The sequence below is a fragment of the Prinia subflava genome, chromosome 10, assembly GCF_021018805.1.
Source record: "Prinia subflava isolate CZ2003 ecotype Zambia chromosome 10, Cam_Psub_1.2, whole genome shotgun sequence".
Lineage (NCBI taxonomy): Eukaryota > Metazoa > Chordata > Aves > Passeriformes > Cisticolidae > Prinia > Prinia subflava.
The window spans coordinates 25,888,739-25,901,524 of record NC_086256.1 but is presented as its reverse complement, the minus strand read 5'-3'; the positions used below and the strand labels follow the sequence as shown (position 1 = coordinate 25,901,524).

Genomic DNA, 12,786 nt, shown 5'->3' with positions numbered 1-12,786 from the left:
TTATAAATGTTGCTGTATTTTTGGTTCTGTGGCTATGGATTTGGTGATTACAACAGACAGAATATGCAGAATTTTGTGCCTAAACTTATCTTAGACCCTTCCCTTGTGAAAAAAAAAAAATTAAAAAAAAAAAAATCCCACCACTACCACCGTTATAAGTACAGCTCATAAAGGGTTTTTAATTCCAAATCCTGATCTTCTTCTCTGGAGAAGTCAAAGCTTTTTCCATGACATTCAAGCAGGACTTGTTATGTGCAAAACTTTCAAGGGGGAAAATCACAGTCCTCCTTTTTATAAACTGTATTTTGCACATGTTGTAATTCCCACAGCTATGAAAAATAAATTGTCTTTAGGCTGTCATTGTGGCATCATACCATTCCAGCTTTATACCAGTGTAGTATTTTGTCTTGGTTTGGAAAGACAGGTATCTGTCAGAGAAAAAACTGGAGTTTCCTTTGGAATGGGAAATGCAAAACCCCCTCCCTCAAAATTATTATAATTTTGCAATTAGGGGTTTTCAAGCTAAGATATGGGAATAGGAATAACAGTTATTTACTAGGAATATTAAAAAATACAAATGCAGTAATACAAAAAACAACCAACCAACCAAAAGTCCTAGAAAACCCTGTTGGAGTCAGGGGTACAACCTGACACCGTGTCAGCCAGGGTGTTGGGAGCAGTGCAGATAAATCCTCCTGCAGTGACAGATGTGGTTCTGTTGGAGCAGAGATGATCCTGTAGACAGGTTCAGTGGTGGTGAGATGAGTCCAGTCTTCCTCTGGGAATCCAGTGGAAAAGAGGCTCCCTGGGGTCCCTGTGTCCCCATTTTTATCTGGGTAGGAATGGTTGGCTCCTCCCCACTGGGTGGAGCATCTCCCAATGGATGATGGAATGTGTGATGGCACTGGTGAGCCTCAATGGCCCATTAACAGAAGATATCCCCGTGAGGGTGCACAAAGTTGATGAAAGAGATAAGAAACCCTGCCCCACCTGGTTTAACAGCTGGCCTATTGTCATAAGGCATCCACCGTCCTCCCCCTGGAGTTACAAGAGATAAAGAAAAAAGAAACCATTCCCCAAGTGCTTTCTACAGATTAAATAGAATACACTTTTTTTTTTGGTTACATAACCCAAGACAGATTTGTGTAGTGTTGTAATGGTGCAGTGTTTGCAAGGACTCTCTGTGATAGGAACAGCACTTCCTGCTGTCAAAACATTCCCGCTCATCATCTTGGCAATTGAATTGTTATTCCACCATAATTAGGTCTGAGACGTATTTCTGGCTGAAACAGGGGGAAACTTAATGAAACAATCTTCTGAACTCCTCAGCCTGCCCTGGATAATCCAACAAGTGCTTCTCCCTTCCCTCCCATCAGGTGACAGAGACGCGGACGGGTCCCCTCGGCTGCAGTAACTATGACAACCTAGATTCTGTCAGCTCCGTCCTGGTTCAGAGTCCTGAAAATAAGATTCAGTTGCAAGGTACGTAGGTGCAATTTCATTAATTTGCTTTGGAGTGGGGTGACATTTATCATGCTATTTGTTGTTTTTTTTTTTCTTTCTCCCACCTCATAAAAGGTCATTTCCCTAATTTTTGTGTGTGTGCTTGTGCAGTAAGCGAGTTCCAGCCAAAGTGAAGGAAATGTCAGTACCTCGTGTTGCCTCTCAAACAGAAACAACTTCTGCACCCACCAGAAAATGATTTGAGTAGCCCTGTTAACATTTTGCATCCCTGTTTAGCGCCCAGTGGCACACCTCTTACAACAGCCTGAATTCCCAGAGATTCCAGCAAGCTGGGAGTGACATTTGCTGTGCTCAGCCTGCTTTGCACATACTGAGCAGTAGCTTGCAACCCTTGTTGCCCCAAAATTAAAAGAGTCACCAGAGGAGCAGCATATACCTTTCCAAATACTCTAAACCAGGAGGAGTCAAAAGGTTTCACCTCTTGGGAATTAAAAAAAACCAACAAAACCAAACAACAAAAACTTGGAAGTTTAAAGTCTCACTCATTAGGAAAATAGTAGCAACTGTGTATAAATAAAAATGAAAAATAGAAAGAAGAAGAAAGAGGAAGCAAAGGGCAGAATAGAGTCATAATTTCTAAATAGTTTTTTTTTTTTTTTTTTAATTTCAGCAGAAGCATTTCCCAACCTGCATATTAGGACACAAAATTTTTTTTGAAAAGTCCCCCTTTATGGTATTAGGCTGTTAACGATTTCTATTTTCAGTTCAAAAATAAAGCATAAGCAAATTATGACTATGAAAAAACTCACTAAATTCTCTTTAATGTGTGTATTTGTGCATACCTCTGACTCTATGCCATGAGAGAACAATACAATTCTAAATTTGCAGTTGATGGTAGACATACAATTTTTTCCAAGATTTAAAATTTTCTGTATGACTTTGTAAATCACTCAGACAAATAGTCTGAGGTGGTGGGAAATACTAAGAACAGCTCTCAGGGATGATGATCCTGTGGTTCCTTCAGTCTCAGGATAGTTCATGATTCTATGACTCTTCCTTAAAATATCCATATGTGTTTTCTCCCTTTCCCTTCTCCCCAGAATCGATTAAATCCATAAAAACATAAAATCATTTCCCAGAGATATTTTGTTTTTTACAAAAAACTTGTCATTTCCTCTGGCATGCCCTGATCTTTCCAGAAAATATAATTTTTGATGGTTTCCAGCATATTCTGATGTTTGTAAGTTAAAATTTGGAAAATAATCTTTGCATCCCTTGGACAGTGGCTTGTTGTCATGTGGAAAAATGTATTATCAGAACTGTGTAAATTCTTTAATGGAAGAATTGAACTTGGCTTTTTTTTTGCTTTCAGTCTCATGGTTTTTCACAAGCACACAACTACATTACAATGTTTACTCAGGGAGCACCAGAGTTTTACAAATTTTGACACAGGGCAGAAGAAAGCACAGTCAGAACAGGTTTCAGCAGTTGTGATATGAGTATATTTTGACCTAGAAACATTTTGAAATTACTGATACAGCTATAGTTTTGCATATATCTAAAAATAAGGGATAAATCTCATGTGAAATCAATGAAATGCTTATGGAGAAGAAACTTATATTACCAAATATCTGATTCATATGATGAGAAATTACTTGGCGCACATGTAGCAGGAGTTTGTGAAGCCCCAAAGGAGTTGAACTTTGCATCCTTTCCATGCTAAAACTTTAGTAGATTTAGGAATGAGTTTTCTTTCTCGTGGTTTTGAAGCCCTGTGTAACCCTTCACATCCAATTGACTGTCCCAGAGCAATTTGCTACCAACACTAGAAAAATAAACAATTGGCCAATTTTTATTTTCCAAAGATTTCTCCCAACCCAATTTCACCCTTCCTTCCTAGTCTGCTCCCACAGGATCACAAGAGATAATGAGTTGTTTAGACAAGCTGCATCTTGTTGTGCCAAAGGAAGCATGGAAAACCAGCCCAATTTTGGATGGAAATGTTTACGCCTTTTTTCCTGATTATGCTGTCTCTTTACCCTGTCTCTCAGGACTGCTTTCCCTTCATCAGCACTTTCAGAATCTGCAGTATTGCTGGCACCAAGATTATAATTCAGCTGTGTGGTTTCCTGCTGCAAGGCTCTGGCTGCTGTTCACTCAGCAGCTCTTCCCAAGGAGGAGCTGGTGTTACCCAATCCCCCCAGAAAGAATAAATAAACCAACGCTCTGTCTGAGGAATGCAGGCTACTCATTAGTGGATGGATGTTCCATGCTGAGAGGGAAATGTGAGGAATATATCTGAAAATAGTTATTAAGAAAGGAAATACGCAATGTAGAGCAAATGCTGGACAGATGTGCAAATTGTGCTAAAAACTCCATATATTTTTGTTTTTCATAGCTCATTTGTTTGCTAGGTAAGCAGGGGAAGCTGCCTGGCTCCAGACCTTCCTTTGCGTTTAGTACCATAATATTTCCTCCATTTCCTTCAGGTCTTCAGGTCATCCTTCCCGAGTACCTGCAAGAGCACTTTGTGCAGGCAGCTCTGAGCTACATTGCCTGCAATTCAGAGGGGGAGTTCATCTGCAAGGACAATGACTGCTGGTGTCAGTGTGGCCCCAAATTCCCCGAGTGCAACTGCCCCTACATGGACATTCAAGCCATGGAAGAGAACCTGCTCCGCATAACTGAGACCTGGAATGCCTACAACAGTGAATTTGAAGAATCTGGTGAGATTTTTTTATGTTGCTTTGTTGGTTTTTTTGCCCCCTCTTTGGCTGTATCTCATAGGATGGTTTGGGGTTCTACTGGCCTGATCCATGTTGTCTTTACAACTTGCTCATACCAAAATGGTGCCTTGGGAAGGCTGACCTGGAACAGAGACTGGACAGAGAGAATAGAGAATAGAGAATAGAGAGTAGAGAATAGAGAGTAGAGAATAGAGAATAGAGAACAGAGAATAGAGAATAGAGAATAAAGTAGGGATTTATTGAAAGACCTTTAGGGTACACCTTGGGCAGGACAGGGCCTGACCAGGGCTATACCCAAGGTGGACTAAGAATGGTCACAGAATGGACAAATGGTCACAAGGTCTCACACTTTGATAAGTTTTGGTCCATTTGCACATTGGGGTTTAATTGTCCATTCCAGCTCCAGGCTGTGAGGTCCCATCCTTCTTGTTCCTCCCTTCAGCCACCCTTGTTTGTGCTGTTGGGCCTGAAAGTTGTCCTTGGTGTTCAGCAGGAGAAGGATTTGTTTTGTGTCCCTGCTCTGTGAAGAGAGCTCAGCAGCACTGAATGTGAGGCTCAGAACTGCACCCCTAGGCAGCACAGAGTCTGAAAAACACGAAAGCTAAAACTTAAGGCATCAATATTAGTTTTCCCTTAATGCATCAAGGTTTGTTTCATGCATCATTTCACCTGTCCTGATCATTGGAACTTCCTGTCCCACAGAGAATGGGAACTACAGGTAAAACCATCCTCTGAACAACTGTTTTCACAACTCACTTGTTCGGTGCTATCAGAAACAGCTGCCTAGCCAGATGGTGGGAAAAGTAAGGAGAGCTCAGCAGACCTGGGGAAAATTGTTGAGAAAAAAAGAGAATTGAGGTAGATAAGGAAAAGTCAGAAAAAATACAAAAAATCAGAAGTTCCAGTGAGTTGTATCATGAGAACAAGAACAAATCAGTAGAAGAGAAAAGGAGGAAGACCATACAGTGTCAAGGGAAGAGTAGAATAAATAGCAGTAAAACAGTGTGAATAAACAGTACCTTATATACATTGTCTTTTTTATTTCTTGTTTTATTGTTAAAGATGGATACCTCAGTTCAAGAGAACTGATAATTTCAAGAGACCCTGTATAGGTTAAAATTTAATTTGTTGCAACTTTTAACCTGATGCTGTTTTTTATCTGAGTCTGTTTAGAAGAGCTGAGGCTCTTTTCCCATCCCAATTCTCACTTTTAGCGGGAGGACATCAGAATTTTTAATATTTCTTCTCAGAGGATCGCAGCATCTCTAACTATAAAAGCAGGAATTCATGTGTTGACTTTGTACACATTTGGGTGCACTTCCTCAGTGACTATTTGGACAGCTTTAATTATCTGTGGAGCCATGCTACCATTTACTACTTTGCAAACTAGGGCAAATATATTGACTTTTCAGAGGAGCATATGTTCTGCCATATTTTGCCCTCTATGAATGGGCTGTGACACTGTTCAGTGCCTGAAAAATATCCTTTGTAGGCACCTACTTAACAGCAATTTTAGTCACCCTGGAAGAACACACACATCTGGGTCTGTGGAGGGTTCTTACAGCAAACTGTATATTGGACATCAAGTTAATTATGAGTTTGAATCATTGTCAGCTACATTTCCAGTCCTCTGCTCAGGTCTGTGATATGAATATCAGGGGAGAATTGGTAAGAGTTAAATTCTGGGCTTTTAAAAGACTCTTTAGCTCTGCTGGGTGAATCACTAAAATGCCAGCTTCACATATATCTGTCAATTTGGTAATTGCTAGTAGGTGTGGTTACCAAGAAGTGTGAAATTTGGGTTATTAACATCATTAAGACATATGCCACGCTCCCCTCTTTAGCCCTTGAAATATTTAAGTCATTTTTAATCTAATAAAATATACCAAGCATGACTTCCACAACTCAGAGGTAGCTTAGAATTTTCTGCTTTTACCTCATAAAGTGCTTTGCATGAAGATGTTCATGGGAAGATGAGATGGGTAACCTTGTATGGGTCTGGACCTGGAAAAAAGTTGGCATGCGAATTTTTGATTGATAACTTAGTCATTGAGCAGCCACCCTCATATAAATCATACATTACCACTGAGCAGCCCTTCCAGTGCTGTCACACAGGGTCTGTAAGCATTTCCAGCCACACTGATTTATATATATAATATATATATAAAAATATAATAAATATAAAAGAATAAATAAAATATAATATATTAAATATAGAAGAATAAATATATTAAATACACTATGCTATACTATAATATATAAATACTATACTATACTGTACTATACTATACTATACTATACTATACTATACTATACTATATTATAATATATTTATAACCACTGAGACATATTCCAAAACATTTGGAGCTTGAGCAATATTTCCATGATGAAAAATTGTTAGCAAATATCAGTGTGATCTGATCCATGTTAATAGCACGTTCTGGGAACAAAATGACCTTTATTAAGGAAAACTAGAAACTGCTAAGTCTGTCTAAATCAGTCGAAGTCAGCTTCTGAGACAGCAGTATATTGCTTTATTCTAATCTGTTTATAATAAAAAATAAATTCACTACAAAGGAGGCCAGATTATGTATTGTACTTTCAGTCTGAGCAGGAAGGGGCAAAATAATCCAGAGCACCCACTGCTGGCCCATGTAGCCCATACTATTAATGAACTTATGAATTCCCTTCCATGACACTATGAACTCCAAAGTCAACTACAAGTAAATACAAGAGATTTTTTTTTTTTTACCTTTTCTGCTTCCTAACCCTTTCTTATCTTACATGTTACAAAATAGTCTTCTGACTCCAGAAAGTAATTTTGTCCCCTAATACAGACCTATAAGACTGACTGGGTTCACTTGAGGCCATTCACAGTGTCTGTGGGCAGGATTTAGTTTAAAGCGGAAGAAGTAAATCTTCTGTTTAAGATGGCTTGTTTACTCTCTGTGTTATCTCTCCTCCTGTCTGTTCAAGATAAAACAACTGAGGAATGGTTTGGATTTTTTTTTTTTTTTTGAAGAAGGGATGAGAGGGCTGGGGCTGTTCAGCCTGGAGAAGAAAAGACTCAGGGACAATGTCTGTAAATAAGGGAGGATGCAAAGAGGACAGAGCAAAGCTCTTTTCAGTGGTGCCCAGCAACAGGACAAGGGGAAATGGGCAGAAACTGGAACACAGGAGGTTCCCTCTGATCACCAGGAAAGGATTTTTCACCGAGGGTGACCTGGTACTGGCACAGTTTGCCCAGGGAGGTTGTGGAGCCTCCATTCTTGGACTTATCCTAAGGCTGACTGGCCGTGTCCTGGGTCTAGGTGACCTTGCTTCAGCAGGGGTTCTTCACTATCTCAGTCATTCTGTTGCTCTGTGATCAAGGAATTGTCCTGGTTTCCACTCTGGAAGACTCTGGTCTGCAGTGTGGGCCTGCTGGTAGTGACAGTTCTCTTTTGAGCCACTCTGGCTGTTGCAGGTTACATGACCAAACACATCCCAGCCCATAATGTGCTGTTTATCCTTATGTGCAGACTGCATTTCACTCAGGCTCTTCTGGCACTTTTTAACTACTCAAATCCCATTTTGGAGGATGTGCAGCAGTATGTTGTTTATCTGTTAGTAAATTTGGCTGCCTTTTTTCATCTCTCTAGCTGCCCTCCAGCAATTAATACTTGATCACCATTAGCTCAATCAGCTCTGTAGAACCTCTTAGTGTCAGGTTATGTACCAAAATCTTAAAGAAATTACAAGAGCTACTTCAAATTGTTTACTCTGAACCATCTGCTTATCCTTTATCAGATCTTGTGGCCTCCAGACTCTACCACTACCCAAGAAAATGAGCAGCTGTTCCCTTACCAAAAATCCATAGGAAAGCTGTTCAGCCTTTATTAACAAATTTCATTAGTTTCTCAAGGCGTTTGGCTGAATTACTGTGTAAGCAAAGTTTTCCCTGGCACCATCATTCCAACAAGCCGTGCTCTCACACACTAACACTAATTTCTAGGCCTAGAAATAATCCAGCAGTGTTCCATTTACCTTTCCTGATGTGCATGAAATCAGCCTTTCTCTGGATTTTGTAGCCTGAAAGGACAGCTGGATGATCCACTTTGACCTGCTGCCATCACTAAGTTTCCCTGAGATTACAGACTGTGGAGTCCAGCCACATTAGATTAAAGCTTGTGAAATCTTCACGACAGTCCCTGCAGCCCTCCTCACATTTTCAGTGTTCAGTTGTTCTATAATTGTCAGAAAACCCCTTTTTCTTACCCAGAGATGGGGCAACTGAGAGGCGTTTTAAAGGCTTTTATTCCATTTTCAGTCTCATGAGAAGGGTGGGATGGTACAGATGTTACAGTTCACACCATCACAAAATCAGAAGCTAAACTATTTCTTAATTACAATACATTATAAGCTTTTTTTGGCCTATCACCTTTTGCCACACAATGCTTTTAAGTCAATTTTCTATTAAAATACTGCTTGTGGGTCTTACTACAATACATCTTCCATAGTCTACATCTCCAAAGTATCTGCTCTATTTGCAAGGCCATCATTTGAAACTTGTTTCCAGTTCCATTTCTCTCTCAACAATGTCTGTCCTATCACATGGCCTTTCTAAGTCAGCATTTCTTATCTCAGAGTTTGCACACAGACGCACAAGACTGTGTGAGCCTTCTGTCAGGCTTTGAGAATTCCCTACAAATCCATTCCCACATTTAATATTGCCAATTTTCTTGTTCCCCTTCTGCCCCAATACAGGAGCACCTACTTGTCCAGGTGCTTCTCCTACCTCATCTTCTCAGTGAACTCCACCTTTCTATTTCAGGAAAAAGATTTTGTCTAAGCACTTTGATGAAATTTGTATCCTGCAATAAAGAGTGTCAAAATATTCCTTGAAAAAATTCTCACATTTTGGAAGTAGGTGGAACTTCCACAGCCTATGGTTGGACCAGTGTTGAGGATGGTGCAGATAAAAAAAAAAATCTGTGTTACACATCACTGGTTTGGGAAGATTTTAAGAGTGTTAAAAAGTTAATACACAAAGAAACTAGTGCTGACATACAACACTGACTGGCAATCTAGCATTTTCCAGAGATCCACTGCTGTAAAACACAGGAAAGTCAAGGAGACCCCCCAAACCACCCACAGGCTCTGGATTCTGACAACAAGGATGAGAACACGGTCTCACATTGCCTGTGCCATAATCTTGGTGTGGTTGGCTGCTCAGTATCTTTGGAAATCTGAGCACTTCATTTAAACAATTTAAATGGTAGCAATTTTCTTTTAAGGTGATCTGGTTGTTGACATTGAAAAATAACTTGTAGCAGTCCCCGTAGTGTGATTTCTTTTGTTTGAATTTAAAAGGCTATCAAAATAAATAAGGACATGGATGATAGTGTTGCTCGAACAATAGAAAATGGCAAAATTGCATTTTCATAATTTCTTTTTTATCACTAGCATTTATGAGACCTCCTGGAAATAGGAAAGTAAAATCTTCCATCAAGAATTTATTTTCACATATCAGACATGCAATGGCAGCTTGTTGCCTCCTCTCTGCATATTTCACAATATGCTGAGCAATGGATTTTTTTATCCTCCTTGAAGGCAACAAAAAGCCTTTTGGAATACTTCCCTGGAAAGCATGGGATCAGGAGATGTGCCATAAATATTATGATACATAATTTCCAAGTAGCTTTGAAATGACAAACTCATTCTTTGAAACATTTAGTTTAAACTCCAGCCAAGAGGGAAGGAGAGAGCACGCCCACCACAAACTGGACAGAGATTCACCTGTCACAGCTGGGCTCAAAGGTGACTCAGTGGAGCACTGAAATGCGTGTGGATCATTTGTAATACATTAACTTCAGGGATTTGGCTTGAAATGTCCAGCAGGAGCTTCAGGGGAGCAGAGCCATCGAGCCCTTGAAGGGCTTCACCACTGAACACAAACACTGCTCACTCCAACACACACACGCGGCTTCACAGACAGAATTAATCAGAAGTCAACTTGCAAATATTTTGAAATGCATCTGTCTACAGCTTTAAATGACAAACCACTTCTCAAAATGTCGAGTTTGATTTTTTCCCTTCACTTCTGTGTCTGCTTTACAGAGATAATTCAAAAAGTAAATTTCAGTATCACCGAAAGTGCAAGTGATGAAAGTACAGCCAAAGTAAATTGATATTAACCTCCACATTAATATTTGCTGAAACTATTTTTCATTGTCCATCTATCCACCATCACTGCTCTGATTGCAAAGTACTAACAGAAATGAATTGCTGGTGCAAGCTATTCTTAAATCCCTGGTTTCATTGGATTTGGATTTCATGTCTAATGCATTCCATAATTCCCTAATAACTCTGGGATGTCTTGCTATTGAGCATTGGTGACCCTTCACGTACACAGACTTAAAATCATCTGAAAAAATGCACAGTTTTGAAAGGTTCACCTGAAAACGGGGTATGAACCTCAGTTAATACATAGCACTGCATAGATGTTAACAAAGTTTTTTGTTTGCTCAGCGGAGATTGTTTTGGAGACTTTAGAGTCCAGTTTCTCAGTCCAATTATATTTTTCCCTTTCTTTACAGTGATTGAATTAACGATGTTCCCAAAATCCCTTGTATAAAAAAATTGATTGAAAGGGTTGGAGAAAGTGGCTTCTAGTAGAGGAGATGATAAGCTTATTACTGAAGTAAATATCAGTAATACTGAAGATGAGGAAGTCCAACCATTTCATTATTTTTGGGGGGTAGCATTTGCATCCTCTATAATTACTTTTATGCAAAACCTGCACAAAGTAATAGAAAAGATAATCTCCAGCATTCCATAATGTGCAGTGAGATTTGGAGAACTATCCATTTAATAGTGTAATGAATTTATATCTCGGTCTTCAAAACTGCAAATTGTGGAAAACCACCATATTTTGCTGATACACTTTCCTAACTCTTGCTTCCCCTTCAGCTCATAATTTCCCAAATGAAGTAAGCCCATGCTGTAAAATGCCAGCTTTGGAAGAAGAAAGGCTCTTTCCACTCATCACATCTGCTTCCCAGATCTGTGAAACTGGTTTAGGAAAGCCAAGCACGACTGAGGGCTGGCCAGCCCTTTGTGGTCACACACTGTCTGTGTAAAACAGGACCTGCCCTCACTGCTGGCTCCCAGACTGTCCCACTGCTTCTTGTGGAGTACTCTGATCCCTGCTTGCACCGTGGACATTCCTTCCAACAGCCAGGCTGCAAACTGTTGTAAAATACAGCAAAATCAAAGGTGGGAATGAAAGGCTGGCTCACACCTGGAAGTGCAGGTGCTCAGGGGAGCATCCCTTACACCCTCTGCCAGCCTCATCCGTTTGTTACAGATGGACAGCGCTGCCTGGGTGGTTGCTGAGGCTGTAAAGAAGCTGCAGCAAAATAGCAATTCTAGGACTGTTCCAACATCAGAGACAGTCCAACAGTCAATCAATACACCCACCCATAGCAAGCGATCATATTTGATCTCAAAATCTACACAAATCTCTTAGTATGTCTTAGAAAAGAGAATTACAGTTATAATTCTTGCACGTAGATACTTCTAGATGCTGAGCACATAGCAATACAGAGTGATACATCTGTTACTTTTTTCTGAGTTACATTTTGTTCATTTTCTGTAGCAATCAAAAAAAGCAGATACAGCTGGACTTACTTAATTTGCTAAAAATACATTGATGCTTTAAGAAAGCAGGTGCAAAGCCAGGCAGTTAAACAAAATATGAAGTCATATCTTTAACTTAGACTTAAATAGACTAAATTTCAAGTTAGGAAAAAAGTAATATAAATAAATTTAAATAGATTGCCCAGTGTTGAAGGCAGAAACCTTAGAGATGTGATGCACAGAATACATTATGAGGAGGCCCAAAGACAAATTCAGATCTTCAAGATCAAATGTGAATCAACACAACATAAAGACACAGGGGGCAAGAAGTCTGCACCATCAGATGAGGGCTAGTTTTTTCACCATTTCATACACTATTGTCTGGAATCATCTTAATTGTGGATTATATTAATATGTCCTGGCACTGCATTAAGGAATGCACCCAGTGGAACAGTATTTCTCCTCCCCTTCAACACACAAGCATTTTCAACTATTGCTGTCATGTTCTTTCTGATGGAGAACTCCAGAAAAGCTGCAGCAAATCTGCATTCAGTCTGTGAAGTTTAATCTTAAAAATCCCTCTGTCTAGTCAGAAGAATCAAGACTAATTTTGTTTGCCACCCCAGTAAGGCACAGATTTTTGCTATTCCTGTGGCACAAATCCTTTCTTAAAAACTGCTTTAGCAGAAGAGGACACTGTGGGATTCCTTTTTCTTGCTTCTCCCTGCATCCAAATCAAAGTCACCTGGCTGACAAGTAAAAAAGGTAATTCTTCCCAGCAGCCAAACTTGTAGACTGACATCATGGAGACACTGACCCAGGTCCCAGCCTCCTTCCTTCTTACCAGCAGTAATAATGACAGCCCTAAGAGCTAAAGATGCCCTCAATAACTCCTGTTTAAATACAGTGATGTTGTCTTAAAAAATTTCAGACTGCCATTTAATCTCTAGCTAAA

The 12,786-nt window shown here is 39.7% G+C and overlaps 1 protein-coding gene across 2 annotated transcripts in view; it reads left to right on the top strand.

Annotated features, from left to right (window-relative positions):
* The window catches only part of BRINP3 (BMP/retinoic acid inducible neural specific 3), a 206,833-nt gene that overhangs the window by 138,038 nt on the left and 56,009 nt on the right, over positions 1-12,786 (top strand). For both annotated transcript variants that reach the window (XM_063406514.1, XM_063406515.1), the window contains exons 5-6: positions 1,377-1,482; positions 3,954-4,190. In XM_063406514.1, coding sequence (XP_063262584.1) covers positions 1,377-1,482; positions 3,954-4,190 — 343 coding nt within the window. The remainder of the gene's footprint in view (positions 1-1,376; positions 1,483-3,953; positions 4,191-12,786) is intronic.